Source organism: Carassius auratus, unplaced genomic scaffold (assembly GCF_003368295.1).
Source record: "Carassius auratus strain Wakin unplaced genomic scaffold, ASM336829v1 scaf_tig00215912, whole genome shotgun sequence".
NCBI lineage: Eukaryota > Metazoa > Chordata > Actinopteri > Cypriniformes > Cyprinidae > Carassius > Carassius auratus.
This window is the reverse complement of record NW_020528306.1, coordinates 879,496-897,379: the sequence shown is the minus strand read 5'-3', so window position 1 is coordinate 897,379 and position 17,884 is coordinate 879,496. Positions and strand designations below refer to the sequence as shown.

The 17,884-nt window shown below is 35.1% G+C and overlaps 1 protein-coding gene across 1 annotated transcript in view; it reads right to left on the bottom strand.

Annotated features, from left to right (window-relative positions):
- Positions 1-17,884, bottom strand: part of ipo11 (importin 11) — a 131,346-nt gene that overhangs the window by 18,031 nt on the left and 95,431 nt on the right. Inside the window, exons 24-27 of the mRNA XM_026261745.1 lie at positions 16,509-16,589; positions 8,514-8,609; positions 8,284-8,397; positions 6,200-6,321 (exon numbers count right to left, since the gene is read on the bottom strand). Of these exons, the coding sequence (XP_026117530.1) occupies positions 6,200-6,321; positions 8,284-8,397; positions 8,514-8,609; positions 16,509-16,589 (413 nt within the window). The remainder of the gene's footprint in view (positions 1-6,199; positions 6,322-8,283; positions 8,398-8,513; positions 8,610-16,508; positions 16,590-17,884) is intronic.

Here is a 17,884-nt window from a genome sequence, read left to right as displayed (position 1 = left end):
ATCATAAGCTTAAGAGAAATACTCAGTCTGACTGACTGTTAAAATCTGAACTACACTCAAGGGACCTGAACATTACACTGCACATTATCTGAAGCAGTTACTGCCAATAAATGGAAAGATATTCATTATATTAAACCCTTAATGCAGCTGCTCTTTATGCTTTCTGTGACAGCAACAGTTAGCACTTTTTGAAGGACAATCTCTTCATTTCACAGCTTTGAAGTCATGCGTCTGAAAGACATAAAATGAATAGCGGAGCCAAAAATGTAACTTCTGTCATAATTTACAACCTTCATCATGTCATTCCAAACACATACTGTATGACTTTCTTCTGTGGAACACAAATGGAGAAGTTTAGACGAATGTCAGAGCTGCACTAATCTATATAGTGAAAGTGAATGGGGACCATCAGCTGTCAAGCTCCAGCAAGAACAAAATAACAAACAGTATCAATACCTGAGCTATTTTTAGGATAATTTATATCCAATTACAGTTTTTCAATATTTAGAATTTCCTTTTATTTGTACTTATTTTTTGTATTAATTTTAATGTTTTTTTTTTTCTTTACTTTATTTTTTTATTTTTTTCTTTACTTTATCTTACGGTAGGTTTTGCACTTTTGCTCCAGTTTTAAATTTAGTCCAGTTTTTATTTATTTCCAGATGATACTTTTAGTCCTTCAATTAAAACTAAGTGAAAATTTTAAATGTTGCCAGCTAACTGAAATAATTGAGTATATTATTGATACTGGCCAGAAATAATATTTTATATGATAACCCTGATTTGACTTGTGTCTCCTGAAGCCATACGACAGGTTTGTGTGAGAAACGGTCTGAAATGTAAATAATTTTTCACTGGAAATATTGCTTAACGGCTGTGGTCACAATCCACTTTCATTGGCTGTAAAAGAACAGCTTGGACATTCAGCTATAAATATCTCCTTTTGTGTTCCACGAAAGAAACAGGATACAATGTAAATAAATAATGACGTAATTGTCATTTCTGGGTGAACTATCCCTTTAAGGAACATCCCAGCATATTTTTCTTCTATAATGTGTGGCAGGGCCAAATTGCCTGTGTTCGGCCCTTTCCATCATGGTCTTCAATATAAACCCCCAATGTCTGATACAAATTGGTTCATTCGTCATTCACAGCTGAAACACACAAGATCCCAGACTGTCCACTTAGAACCCTGTAACGATTCTTTCTCTGCCTCGGATCTGTTCACATGCAGCATTCGGTGAAAAGCCAGATAAGGAACGTCATTCCTAAATCTCAAAAACATTGCTTGGTGAAACGAACTAGTCGATACCATTTCTGAAGCAGCAATCACATCTCTGCTTTGGTGAAATAGAGGAAGATGATGAGGCACTGTAGCTGCTAAGGGAAAGGGGCACAGCTGATATGACTTAATAACAAGAAATTGGTCAGGAATGAAAAGACGAGTGGTATGAAATTACGATTGTGATATGACATGTGCCTCCCTATCACCCATCGGCACCCTGGTATTGGGGAACTGAGTGCTTCCTTAATCCAAAACGAGGCACTCATTTCATTTTATCTGCATTCTCATTCACTTTAAATGCAGAAAAGTACAATTCTCAGGACTGCATATGGCTCACTGTTCAAAACTGACTGAAATACGTTTTAAATAACTCAAAATCTGTCATGATGAGCATATATTAGAATTTATGAAAAGCCAATTACTGTTTTGCCTGAAGACACCCTGTAAGCCAGTTACAAGCAAATTTGGTTAACACCAAAGCTAGCTAAATATCAATATAGCTATTTATTTAATAAAGTTTAGAGCTTTAATATTGCTGTTTTTGTATTATAATACAGGGTAGGGGCTCATCTCAACCCGCCAATATAAGAGCTACACTAGTGACCTATCAAAGATGCATCATATTAAAGATGTCTTATCACACTGCTTGGACCTGAAAAAGAGGTGTGTATGACACCTAATGATACTCAAACAAGGACTTTTGGACAATTAAACTGGCAGAACCTCTAAGACTTGCACTCATGCAAGACTGCTGATATCATATAGACTATTTTATCAAGGACCTTAATACCTTTCTGTGCCTTGCTGTCTATTCATTTCATCAAAAAAAAAAAAAATCTTAATTTGTGTTCCAAAAATTAACAAAGGTCTTGCGGGATTGAGAATTTTAATTTTGGGATCAACTATCCCTTCTGAGAGTAGAATCTCTTTACCTAGAAAAATGTCAATCTCATGGCAACACTATTTGATATTTACGTCAAATTAACCTTCGTCTACTTCGTGCAATCCACTTGGCATTCTTTTGAATATGTATTCCAATTGTTATCAAGCAAGTAGCTTGCTCTAAACAGTAAAAATGTTCTGGCAAGCTCCCACATTATTATTCCAAAGGCAGCCGGTTGAAAACACTCTGAACAGTTGTGTTTGTGAATTCCCAATCTGCATATCCCCCTTCCATTTTTGGCCTGGCTGTATGTGCGGAGATCATTACACCATTATTATCATCATCGGTTTATTCTGTGCTCTCCAATTGACTGAAGCAGAGACAAATCTGTATCGTTTCATTGCTGTCATCACTGTGGATATACTTCATTAGGGGGTGAAATTACTTGTGATGTACAGCGCCTCAGAGAAGAAACATTGCTCTGAGCCCACAGGTGTTTTTTTCAGAGGGAGGCAAAACACAGCAAATAGAATAGTAATGTTAGGATCAGAAAATGCCAATCAAAGCACCCCGAATTCCTGTGAAAATTAATATGCTGGGACTAATTTCATGCAAGCCTCTCGGCGCCGCTAAATATCCCTTTTAAAGTCTGCTTTCATAATTTTCTCAGCGTCGTTCAAGTCACACGAATCCAAATAGAGATGAAAAAGCATCTGAATAAGGATGATTCTTGACTAGCAGAGCACAATTCCTCTGTAAATTAAGTCTGTTTATTGCAATACTGTAAATATTGGCAATTTAAGCCACACAAGACAGAAAAAGGGGTCAGAAATTAAAGTGAAAATAAGGGCAAAAATTGTATATAAAGCATCTATTTCCCCATTATTCAATATACATTTTTTTTCTTCAGGATTCTATGATTTTGATAAACATCTTTTAGACATGTCATATCTTCTTTACTGTTGATTATGACCAATTTAATGCATTCTTGCTGAATAGAAGCATTAATTAATTATAATTTTTCTTCTAAAAAACAAAACTGACTCCAAATGTTTGAATGGAAGGGTATTTCTATTGGACAGTTCTACTCTAGGTCATTTTGGTGGTGTTTGCCTAGGCATCAATGTTCAATTTTGTTTTGTTTATTATTCTTCAGGTACAAACTGATTGAAATTTATAGGCAATAATCTTCAAATCTAATTATTCAGACTGAATATGTTAGTAAATGTATTAAATTGAAGTATCTGAGACAAATGATGCCTCACAGCATAATTTAATTATATATTTAAAAAAAAGCTCCTGAAATAGAGCTCTACAATTATGACAAATATCAACACTGCTGATTTTTGCTCTTGATACTGTAATTACAACTGTTAAGGCTGATTTATGGAATATACAGAAATACTTATTGGGTGTTTAGTATTGAATGTATGCATTTTGTCTTACAGTGTTGCAAAAACACACTATGCAAAAGCGTTTATAAATATATGTTTCATTTTTCATGATCTCCAATAATGGTTACATAAAAATAATAACTGCACAGCCCTACCCTGAAAAAGGCAAGATGTGGCAATAATGGGGAAAACAACATTGTGCATCTTAGCTTCTGAGACTAAGGCTCAGAAAAATCGCTCACGGATCCAGGCTGTCTCTACAAGCGTGATAATGCACGACTATCCCGCTGCCCCCAAGACTCAGGCTGCATGGGAAGCCTCTCCTGTATATCACAGCAAAGCACTGAAAACTGCAGAAGGAAAACAAGACTATGATGGAGCTGTAATTGTTGCCAGTTAATCACTGCTTTGGGTGGGAGGAAGACTGACAATGAAGGGCTTTGGTATTGATGCCAATACTGATCTCATAGAACAATGAGCCATAAGATCAATCTAAATGAAATAAAGTGACAGCAGACCTGCTGCTGCACCGAAATCAGTTTCACAGTCCCGAATGGAATTCCATGATAAAAGATTTCACAATGCGCACATATACAGACGGATACATATATACAAAATGTGGATGCATACAATAGATCAGATAAATCCAGAGCGTGAAATACTTTGCAAACGACTGGCATGTGGCCAGACTGAATTTATATTGTAATGAGAAATGTGAAGGAACGTTAATCGTGAATTTCTCAATTTCTCTTCCCCTGATAGTCTGCACATGTAAAAGCAATATGACCAGACAAGATGGTCTGGTCTTTAAGGTGGCAGGGGTCATGAACATTTTTGACATGAAATTCAAATATATCTTTTTAATCACTGTGCCAAATTGTATAAATATGCTCTGTTTCCTAGAAAAAAATCCTACAGATTACCACCTATTGCCATTCATTACATTGTGTGTGCTGGAGGAAAACAAGCGCATCTCTTCCCTTAATGATGTGATTTTGAGTGTCAACGTTACTGCCAGAACGATGCATGCAGAATTGAAAAGAATGAGAAGAAAAGTGAGTCAAGCAAATATAGCCCCAAATATAGAGAGCCCCATTTTTACCATTTTTCACAATATAATCTAATTCATGAGAAGGTATCAACCTTGAGAGCAAAAAAATTAAAAACTAAATAAAAAAAACCTTTAAAAAAAATATCCACTTAAAATCGAGACAAAGATTCTAAAACCAACAAAATTAATCAAACAAATTAGTTTTATATGACCATATTTTACTGTTAAACTTAAACTTGGGATCATTTAATGAGACTAATGGTGTGAAATATAAATGTGAAATTTTGATGGTAAAAACACGGAAGTGTCTAGAGTCAATAATGTAGCGATACAGAATGCACTGTTCACTTTCAAACCAAGCAGCTTTCTGTTGGTCAACATGGCAAATCTGTGTGAACATCTTCAACCCGTTGCAAAATTTGTGTGGTCTAATCTTTCGTCCTCATGAGATATTCCCAATTGCGTGGATTCCCACAGATATTGATATCTGAATTTCATCTGCAAAAATTAGTAAATATGCCTGCACCTTAATACAGAAATTACCCAAGTTATACTTGAACCACAACTGAGTGGAACAATAGGGTTTTTAAAGTAAAAAAAACCCCATAAAGATCCCAAAACCAAACTTTTCCTGTACATTGTTTTTATATTAATGCAACTCATCAAAATAAGTGAAGCAATTTTGACTTGTTTTTAAAAGTTAAATGAAATTCAGTTAGATTTTCTTCTACTAGTTGGTTTTATGTTATTTAAGTCGAAATGACATTAACAACCAATTGATTACACTTAAATTAAGGCAGCACTTTTTTCACAGTGTTTATTTTTACACATTCAAAACAAACCCATCATGAGCCCTGAAATTCTGTGGAAACTTCAGTATGATTTCAGCTTCAGTGTCAAATTACAGATTGTACAATTATTTATAAATATATTTATTTGCAATGCATCATAGGGTGAGTGCCTCATTCCCTCAAAAAAAAAGAGACAAGTATACCATTTTGTTCCTTTGTCTTTTTCTACTTCTCTGATACAAATCATAAGTGCATGTGTTTCTTCTCTAGACAGATTGGTTCATGCTTAACTGTTCACTGTTTATTGAGGATTTAATAATAATAATAATAAAAGCCTAGAGAGAAATTAAATAGGAAAAATATTTCCAGAACCATGGCCATCGAAAAAAATATGAAAGATCACTGTGCCACTATTTTGGCAAAGTTTATACTTAACACTAGCTGCATATACTGGCTGCCATTACTTGAATAGATGTTGCTATAAGCATTGCTATTTCTGCTTGGTCTATTATATCAGCAGTTAAAAAAAAAACTGAATTGTGAGTCATGGGAAAGTAAATGACTCTGATATCGCTGACATCCAAACTACTGACGTAGCTAAAACCAACAAGCCATTTCTCCTGGCAAGTCACAATTACAAAGTGATTTTTTATTTGTTTGGACTCTGAGGTGAATGTCAAATGATATAAATGTTATCACTTGTACAGCTTGCAGATGACTTCTGCTATATAAACATCCGATATTTGCATGCAAATGTGATAGGATGATCCTGCAGGTGTTTATAAGATGACAAACCTGTTGTCAGATGGTAAAAGCGACATGAGAGCCAGTGCAGAGAGCTTTCTCCTCTCAGGCTGGGTGATGTTGTCCATGCGGTCCACCCACATCTCAATCATACTCCCCAAGAGCTGGTCTGCCTGAGAAAGCAGAGATCACCATGATAATCTCGTTCACGTAATTCATTTATAATTTAGCCATGCACAGGTAAGCAAGGCACACTGGGAGCAAGATTAATACACCCTTCATAAGAGGAAAACATTAGGGTAAGTCGAACCACCTAACAGGGCCAAAATATAAAAACCTCCATCTTTTAAGTTATTCGGCTGATACTGTAAATAATGAAGGGATCTCAGCAGGAAAGATATTTCTGGGATTGAGGAAATTAAGGAGAATACTGATATATGCTGAGACTACAACATTGCAAATGAGTTTAATTATTCGGTGGGGAGATACGGCCCAGGGTTGAAAGGGAATGATGCTGTGTGGGCGGCTCGGCAAAGCATCTGGGACCATTGGGACCAAATTACATTAAGATCAGCTCCCACAAACCCAACTAAAGAAACGCTGCAGAGGAGAAGAAAACTAGGCCAAGCTTGAAGAGCTTTTTTGTTTGTTAAAGATTGTTTGCTTCAGAGTATTTGACCTTGAAATGAAGGTAAGAAGTATAAAAGCACAGGGAAAAGAGGTGATTTATTTTTCCTTCTAATTGTGTTTAGTCCTCCAACATCTGATGCATGCATGATGAGTTTGAGTATTTAGATTTAAACCATAGGGATGTAACGATTCACCTTGAGCTGGTTGAAAATCAATACAAATATGTGACGATTCAAATTGGTTGAGATGTTAAACGAATCACGATACATTATGGGGTGGGTGTTTATATGAGTGTATCTTTGAGGGGAACGATTGTCTTTAGAAAAGTTTAGATAAAATTTTCTTTTCATCTCGTCTCAGTATAATGCATATTAAAATAGCGTTCATAAGAGCTGGTTCTCTGTTTACAGTCATAACCAAGGAAACACTGCATCGCTGCTGATCCATAAGGGCCATCTGCTGTCAGAGAGTGGAACTCCGTCTCATTCAGCTCGTCCGCTGTCTTTGTTTCATGCAGATGTTTTATGTAATATAGTTTCACAAAACTAAACTAAGAGCATTCTGTTTTTGTTTTAAAATGTAAAATTATACAATTTAATTTAGATAAGAAAACGAATCATGCTGCATATATTCAGCATCTTTGTTTGGATTGTGATTCAAATGCAGTGGTTGCCTCTAATTTTGAATGGAAAGAGCACAGAAATTTCATTTTAGTTTTTTTTTTTTAATTTAGACATTTACGTTTTTTGTCTAATCACTAATAAAAGGACATTTTCAGTTATAATTTGTCGTAAATCAAATTTTGTTTTTAAAAAAATGTAAGAGAAAATAGGAATCAGATCGTATTGTGAGTAGAGTTATGCACCAATACGAATTTCTGGCTTACATCTACAAATAGCTATTAAAGATATTCAGCCATTATATCCAATATATAAAATGGCATCCCCTAACTTATTGCTTCATGTTTTATTTATATACTATTATTGTAAGGGATGCACGATATTTTGGTTTATTGGTTATTGGGCAAAATTGAGTATTATATATTATATAAGGGTTATCATAGTTAACTAAAATTAAAACCTTTAATTGATTTATGTAATTGAAATAAAATAAACGTTAACTGAAATAAGTTGTAGTATAGTATGAAAGTATAAGATGTATATAAAAAATGTAAAACTAAACAAAAAAAATTCAGATATGCAGAAGCAGATATAATACAAAAATAGAAAAAAAAAAATTACAAATACTTTATAATTAAAATTAAATGAAATTATAAAACTATAATAATATCTCCAGACACACTAAACTACAAAAATAATTACAAAGAAACCACAAATAACATCAAATTAAAACTTAGGAACTTAGTAGAAAGTAGAAGTAGAATTATATTTTCTTGTAAAATATACTCCAACATATATATATATATTTTTATTTACAACTTTAAAAAAAGGCAGTGTAGCAAAGTGAACAGGCGTTCTGAATGGTGGCCTGGCAGTCTCCCTCACCTCCTGGTTATATTCCACAGCCATTTGAGTGAGAAGTGATGTGAAAAAGCCTGAATTCTGCAGGAGAATCCGACCCGTCACGCCCAAGTATGTCGACATAACCACAGGATACCTCTGCAGTCAAACACACAAGAATATATAAACATTAAAAACTGGAAACAGTATTTTTCAGTGAAATTAAGTTATTGCTATAGGCCTACTATAATAGACCGTGCAGTGTTCAAACTCACTTCGCCTTCAACTATCCCCCGTAACACATCTGGCAGAAGAGGCTGAAACATATGGGAGCCCAATACAGGACTTACTTTTATGGCAATTTCAACAACCTGCAAGAAATGAAAGGAAAGAATTAATGCTAATTTCAGACAATACACCACAACAACTGACAGTGGGCATGAGTAGAATGGAACGTTTAAAATCAGCCTAAAATCTCCAGGTACTCAAAATATAAGAACAGCTAGAAATCAAACAGTTTGAACATATTTGAGGATTGCTATCCATCAAACTCATTTTAAAGTTGTAAAGAGATGACAAATAGTAGCTGAACCGTAGTAAAAGGCTGAAGGCTCTTCTAGGCAGTAAGCTGGTGGTGAGTGATTTGAACGCATCTTTAAATCCCTCGGTTAGATGTTCCACGGTTTATCCATAGTGTGAAATCACTCAACCTTCTTACTGTATTAGTTTTTTTTCCTGCTAAAACATGGTTTCCACATTGCTTGGGTGAAGCTTTTAATTATTTCAAATTGATGTATTTTTTATTCAATAAGTTTATTTTTGCCACATTACAATATTTATAAAATACTTACATAAACAGCAACTTTTTATTTGTATTTTAAAAATGTCTACAGTCATATATATGTATATATACACACACACACACACACGCATATATACATATGATCTACATATTCTTTGTAAGATTTTTGCGCAATATCACAATTCTTTTGAACAATTTAGAGTTATTCGATTCGTTCAAATGGGAATAATTCAATGTACTCAATTCTATAATTTTTTTTTAGATCCCAAAACGGATTAATTTAGAAATTACTTATTATTATTAAAGAACTGAGGTAATTAGGGACTCCAAACAAAGAAAAAAAAAAAAAGACGGAACATCAGTCACATATAGGGATTGTTCAAGGGCACAATGGTGGCTGTTCAAGTCTCGCTTTATGCAGGAATCACATCACAAGGACTCTATTAATATATTTTACCACCATCATGAATCGAGGAGGAGGAGGCCTGGAACAAGCCTGCTGGCATGGCCTTTAAAAAATTGAAATGGGCAAATAAAAAAAGCACATTAAAGGTGTAATAGGAGATCTTGTAAAATGCTAACATTAGACTGATAGCACTGAACGCGAACGTCCCACCCTCCCTGCAATTGCCGTCTAAAGCCACGCCCCGAACGCATTTATGCTCACAGAACAAAATACCAGAGACAACATTACTACAACAGGCTACATCAGTGGTTCCCAATTCCAGTCCATGTTTCAAAGTGAAGTAAACCCCTGCTCAGGAAGTAGAGAGCAATGCACATGTGTAGGGATCATATCAACTGTAACACCGTTCATTCACGTAGACAGAGTTGGTCATCTGAATTGGGTGTGTTAACGAAGCAAGACATGAAATATGTGCCCGAGCACTGGAATAGGGAACCGCTGGGCTACATCATGTGACATTAACCAGTGAGAAAACTTTAAAAGAACTACAATACCAGGAAGGAAGGACGGGTTGTTGATGTCTGTCTGCACAGTGTACGTGAATGCGCTAATGAAGTATTCTGTCTGCGCGAATAGGGTGTGCAGAGGTATGCAGATGCATACAATCCATGTATCATTCGTTCTTTTCATATTCAATTAAGAAAAAAAAAATCAAAAAAGGACTTACTTCCTTATCATCAGTAAAATATGGAGTGCCACAAGGATCCGTCCTAGGTCCCCTTCTATTTTCAATATACATGTTGCCCCTTGGTAATATTATTAGAAAATAATAGATACTAATTATTGGACCAAAAAACACTACACAGAATCTTGTAGGTTACAATCTGCAACTTGACGGATGTACTGTTACTTCCTCTACAGTCAGAAATCTGGGTGTTATATTAGACAGCAATTTGTCTTTTGAAAATCATATTTCCAATGTTACAAAAACTGCATTCTTCCATCTTAGAAACATTGCCAAGCTACGAAACATGTTATCTGTTTCTGATGCAGAAAAGCTAGTTCATTCATTTATGACCTCTAGACTGGACTATTGTAATGCACTTCTAGGTGGTTGTCCTGCTTCGTCAATAAACAAGCTACAAGTAGTCCAAAATGCAGCAGCTAGAGTCCTTACAAGGTCAAGAAAATATGATCATATTACCCCAATTTTACAGTCTCTGCACTGGCTACCTATTAAGTTCCGTATCAGTTACAAATTATCATTACTTACCTATAAGGCCCTAAATGTTTTAGCTCCTGCGTACCTAACTAGCCTTCTACCACGCTACAACCCATCACGCACCCTAAGGTCACAAAACGCTGGACTTTTGGTAGTTCCTAGGATAGCAAAGTCCACTAAAGGAGGTAGAGCTTTCTCAAATTTGGCACCCAAACTCTGGAATAGCCTTCCTGATAATGTTCGGGGTTCAGACACTCTCTCTCTGTTTAAATCTAGATTAAAAACACATCTCTTTCGCCAAGCATTCGAATAATGTATCTTTTAAATTGTGAGTGTAGTTGCATCTGATCAAAGGTGCATTTTTATTCATTAGCTTGGGTTAAACTAATTTTACTTTCTTGGATCAGCAGCTATGCTAATGATGTCTCTATTTTGTTTCTATGTTTCGCCACGGGATTTACATCCCGTGGTAACTAGGATTTACACAAGCTCCAGTCTGGATCCAGAACACCTGAGAAGAGATGATGCTGACCCTCAGAGGACCTCAGATGATGCTAACACTGAATCAACAAACAGAACTAACAATTATTACTAAATGTGTGACTGCATCATATAATAACTTAATAATATTGATAGTTCATCGTCTAGCTGACTACGTCTTGTATTATTATTATTACTTTTATTTTTTCTAAAATCCTGTCAAATGTGCACAAACTACTAGCTACTACTAAATATTGTAGAAACATAATTTTCTGTAAAGTTGCTTTGTAACGATTTGTTTTGTAAAAAGCGCTATACAAATAAACTTGAATTGAATTGAACTGTACTGCACCGACAAGCGGCAAGCTTTATATATATATATATATATATATATATATATATATATATATATATATATATATATATATATAATTTATTTTTTTGACCAAACTGAAATTTATTTATTCAATGACATTTGCATTTTACTGTAGGCCTATATGATCTACAATGACATGAAATGTGCAGATTTTTAGCCTACTAATTTTATTCTATGCCTATTTAAGAAAAACCTCACAGTTAGCCTAACATGTTTTCATTTGCTATTACAAACTACAGCAACTGAAGCTTTATCTTGTAGATTGTAGTCTGCTGCACTTCTCCGATCGGCGGATCCAGATCCACAGCTTCCATCCCGATAACAAGAGGAAAGAGCTTCACCTCTGTCAGTTTGGGTCGTAAGACACCCTGAATAACATTAAAACCTTACAAAACTCAACAGGATGTGCTTTCTGTCATCTCGGTCTACATTAACTTCTTTATGAAACGTCAGAAATGAACCAGGATCATGCATCAGACGAACCGTAGCTGGACATGTCTACTTTTAAAATAATCAATTTAAATAGAAAAATAATAATAATAATTTTATATTTAGGCCTATGTAATTCAAATGAAACCAATGAGAGGTGCGGTGTTTCCCGTCTGAACTCATTATCTGTAACGATGGCACACCATCACTATATTCATACTGTCATCAACAGAATTCGTGAATTCAGCTTGTAATTCTAAGTAGCCTATAGCCTATAATTAAAACATTTAAAGTAGACTAATTATGGGGAAAACTTAACTTATTTTAATATAAATTTTATTATAAATATGGGGTTGGGTTTTTCCCATTTAATTTTTTGAATGGCCTAGAATATAATAAGTAGGCAAAAAATTTGTAGTAGGCCTATATTTTATTCCATGTCGTTGTAGATCACAGGCTAAAGTAAAATTCAAATGATGTTTTAACTCTGCTTTGTCAATAACATGCAGCAGCTGGAAAAATGTAATATATTTTTTATTACTATTAATCAATTAATTAATTATTATTATTATTATTTTATCTTGCAAGCTCGCGGTTGCCGCTTGTCGGTGCAGTACAGAAGGGATGAAGGGGGCGTTTCAGCCCTGCCCACACATTCAAACAAATATTAAAGCATAATCTCATTTTTTACCCACAAACAAAAATATGAAAAATCCAGCTACATTTTCGTTTTGTGTTTCTTAAACAAAATGAAAAAACGAAAATCAAACTCATTTATCTTTATTTATTTTTAAATAGAAAATCAAATGACCAAAAGATACACGGACCAAGCTGGATAACTAAATATCAAAATCAGATTCATGGTGGAGGCGTTTTTCATATTTGTCATATTCAATTTGAGCATGTAATCGAAAATACAAAAAAAAAAAAAAAAATCACTCATTATTTGTTTTTTAAATATTATATTTGTAAACGAATAAGGAAATAACAAGTCCTTTTTTAATTTTCGATTTTTTTTTCTTAATTGAATATGAAAAGAACGAATGATACACGGATTACATACGTTGACAGGCAGTGTTTTGATTGGATGTACATTTCTTGGTCCTATGCCTCCCACAGAATATATAAAGACAGATAAATAAATTTAAACCACTTAACTTAATGATTGCTATTCAGATGTGAAGAGACTTTCAACAAGTATAACAAAAAAATGCTACTGAAGACAATCACCTATTGCACCTTTAAATTACTGTTAAATTCACAATTCGAATATCGAAATATATCATAAATATTCTATATACATCACACAACTCTGCTGCACACTTCTGATCTTGAGGACAACCAACTAATTTTCAATGATCTGAAACTGCCTAGCTGTTCTGAAAGAGGGGAAGAGGAGCTTGTTATTTTGTTGTGTGAATTCTGTTGTCAAACTATGCATTGGCTGGAAAAGAAATCTTGGCAGCCCAAGGCCATTACCCCTCCTATTCCAACCTCACTTTGACAGGACGCAGGATGAACCGTTCCCTCAAGGTGTGCTATGATTTTTATTAGTCTTCTTCAAGCTGTTGGTGCACGAACAGTCTGGCACATAGAGCAGAACCTTACTTAAGGGAGTTCAGAGGGGAATCTCGAAAAAAATTGTATAAACTAATGCGTCTGATGTGTCTGGATTAGAGCCATGATGGAATACAGAGCTTGAGCTGGCACAGCCTTCCCAAACTGCTGCAGGAATTATGCCATTTTCTCTTTTAAAACGAAAAGAGAAACGAGAAAACAAAACACACAAATATCTGAGCACACTTCACTGTTTTGAGGTTCACTTACATTTAGTTATCTTGTCTTCCATTTAATAAAAAATATTTTAGGCAGATAGAAAACAAAAAAACACCATGTGCAGGGTTCCATACATTTATATAAAACAAATATATCATGATAATGTATCATGATACAGTGCGATCCATGATCTGTAAAGAACCGTTTTAAGTAAATGTCTTACAGTAACCAGTATTTTTTGCTTAAATGTCAAATCTATTTCTTGTGGTAATCAACCTACTGTAACTGTTAATAGAGCTTGAACTCTGAACATTCCTTTGCAATCCATTATATAGAAATACACTTACCACATCAGTTTAGTAAGTAGTTGTAAGAATACTTTTCAGAGGAGGATCTGGGCACTGACAGTACACAAGCTGGTGGTCAGTGTGTGAGAGCATCCAATGACACCCCTAGGGGCTTCCACTTGTACTTGGTTCCAGCTGCACAGTTTGCTCTTCAAATCAATCACTAACTACCACATGTTTCCCTGCGGATGTCCTGGCCAGGGCGGACAGAAGGCCAAAAACATGTTGCTGAACAACACTGAACTCATTCAAGCTAGCCCTAGATTTATGCAACTTTTCTTAAAGGATAGTTCATCTAAAACAATATAAATTCAGTTATTTTTTCACACTCATGTTGTTGTAAACTGTCTTCTTTTTTCTTGTGTGGAACACCCAACATCCTATGACATGGTGAGTGACATCTCTATCTGATTTTTGAGTGCTCTTAACAGAAGAGCCTTAAAACGAGTTTCTCTTGAAAAGGGTGATTTCTGTCTTAAAAGAACATGAACTGTAAAGTCCTTGATTCGTGTACACCATCAGATAGCTGAATGGCCTGTCATCTCTCATTGTCCTTTAGCCTTTGACTTCAGCGACATCTCGCCAAACAAATTTTACTGAGAAGATGGCCCCTTCGTTCTGTGTTAATTAAAACTGTCTGAGATGTGAAAGCAGCACCGCGAGATACTGCTGATTTAACTGAACAGTTAATTAGGGAGTTAGAAAGCTCATGGGCCCAATGATTTACGTACCGATCATGTTACCCGTGGTGTAAGGCAGCAGGAGAACCTCTGTGAGGTTAATCGAATGGCTGCCCACACATCTGAGACTTTCACTGCCTATACAGATGCTTTAATGCATTCAGAACAGCTCCCATGCTGAGCGCAGGTCTGACAGGCTGTGTGATATGTACAGACTTATAATAATGTTAACTTATTAACCATTACAAAGCTGAAGTTACTTATTTCTTTCAAAGCTGTATTACTTTAATTGTTCACAAAATGAGACATTAAGCAAAGGTTCATGCTGCTCTTCTCTATAGTTAGAGTGGATGCTGATTTAGTATAGTATATTAAAGTATATAGTATATTAAATCTTTTCTATGACTTGTGTGCTATATTACGCTTCTCAAGTCATTCCCCATCTTAAACTAACTGAATTTACACTAGTAATTTGTCAGTTATGTGAATAAAATTGACAGTAAATGAATTTTTCACATGTTTGTAACAATGTTACAAAATATTTTCTTATAAAGACATTTGTTAGACTTTTGCAATATTACAAAAGATTTTCATCTGAAATAAATATGGTTCTTTTGAACTTTCTATTCATTAAAGGATCCTGAAAAAGAAAAAAACTAATGTTTTTCTCACTGATCATAATAATAAATGTTTCATGAGCTCCAAATAAGCATATTATAATTATTTCTGAAGGGTAGAGTAATGGCTGCTGAAAGATTTTGGGACCTTTTTTCAACAAAAAAATGAAAGCACGTTCAGTTCGTATTGTATAAAAAGATTTGTCAAATGGCAAACATGTCTTGGTCAACTTTTAAGGGTTGTCTCTTTCCCCAAAATTCTACCCAAAATCTTGTTTTATTTAATGTTTCTTTGGTAAAAGACAAGAAGATGTAGTAGTGGGACCACCAAATAATAGTTTTGAAAGTATAATATACAGGGATTCAGTAACAATCAATCAACCTAACATGCTGAGAATGCTGTAGATTTTTTCCTTACCTACTTTTTTATTTTCAACATAATTCTTGTAGACACTGATTCTCACCATCAAAAGGCACAAAACGAGTCTTTCTATCAAACTGTCAAAAAATATACGTCTATGTCTCAGATAACCAAGGGCCCGTTTTTTTCCAATTAAAGTAGCCTTCACTCTGGTGGAAAGATGCTGTCTGTTGGCACAATAGAAGACGAGGAGGGTGTAAATGTGCACAAACACCTGTGCTCCACACCAATTAGGATCGAGGGAGAAAATTGACACTAACATAAAACACAAATATCCAAAACCTCTGGTAATTCTGCTTTTCCTAGCACTCCAGCTCTTCCTGTGAAGGCACAGGGCACATTTCATGCTCCAAATTGGCTTGGGGTCTCAGATGAGCATCTGCTAACCTATGAAGGAGCAGCTGGAGGCCAAAACGAAAAGCTTTATCTCTAATGGCAGCATCCTGGCAGCCGTTCCACAATGCTCTGTCCTCTGCCTCCAGAAGTGAAGCGAAGTCGAGAAGGGCTTCAAAAAAAAAAAAAAAACTGAGCTCACTGTGGTCTACTAAAAACCAAAACGACAGGGTTGAGGAATGGGTTTTCTAGTCATTATTCGGCAGCAGTGCTGGGGAACTTTATTTCACAAAAGAGTGTCAAGAAGACAAGCACAAAAGAGCCTTATGGGGAAGGATGGATTGGGCTGTTTGAGAAAGAGTGTCAAGGATTGAGTCGTACCTTCAGAACCTGGACTTGGCCTTCTGTAGTGATGTCTTTCAGCAGTTCACAGAAAGATCTGCAAAGGGCTTCAGCATAGTTCTAGAGAGAGATGACCACATTGTAAAAACAGAGCACAAACATTTCTGGCATGCATTAATTATGCAATATATAATCTTTTTTTATTCATTTATTTTTAATTGCTGCATTTTTTATGACAGCTGTATGTAGTAATTGTCATGTCCATTTAAGTCCCTCTACAAGGGCGTAGTTTTGGTTTGAACATGGGGGGGGGGGGTGTCATTTGTTGAGTTGGTTGATAACTGCAATCAAGTAACAGCCTAGTTAACAGCTGTTTGTTTACACAGGTTATATTATGTAGGGCACTTATAGGCTTTATGAGTGAAAGAATGTTCTTATTCAACATGCCATGGGGTGTCAATCTAACTTAACATCGATTCTGACTTGTACCTGCTATTATGAAAATGTACCATAGTACTTTACTGTAGCATTTGTTATAACGAGGCTAGCCTATTAATCATTACTAGGCCATTTCTTTATTATTATTCTATATAGCATTTGTTATGAACAACAGCAGCTTGCACATTTAGAAACAACAGCCTCAACACAGCACAGTTGTAATATAAATCTATAGGGAAAAATAGATTCCCTTAAGTTAGCCATAAATTTACCACAGTAAATAAGCCTACAATAAAACGTGATAAATTCTAGTGAAGGCTGTTATGAGTAGTTAACATTTTTTGGTCCCACTTTATATTAGGTGGCCTTAACTACTATGTACTTACATTAAAAAAATAAGTACAATGTACTTATTGTGTTCATTTTGTATTGTAAAACACTTTTGCTGCTATTGAGGTGGGATAGGGGTAAGGTTACGGAGAGGGTTGGAGGTATGGGTAAGTTTAAGGGTGGGTTAAGGTGTAAAGTATGGGTCAACATTGTAATTATAGATTGTAATTACAGAAATTAAATACAGATGTAATTACACGTATATGTTTTAAATATAAGTACAATGTAAAAACATGTACACAATAAGTACATTGTACTAAATTATTAATTAAAATGTAAGTACATAGTAGTTAAGGCCACTTAATATAAAGTGGGTCCCATTTTTTTATATATATGTTAGTGCTGGTGCAAGATTGTTTTCTCCTCTCTTCATTATTTTTGATTCATGTGCCTTTTTTAGATATTTTTTAGATAGACTTTCACCATAGCATTTTAAAGTGGCAATTTCTGAATAGAATTCAAAGCGATCATACATTTTACCATCAGCTTCACAATGGCAATCTTATCACATTTTTCGAGTGTGCTGGTGAATGTGTGCAGAGAGTACATGGTGATTTGCGCTGCTCATGCATGGTTAAAAGAACTGC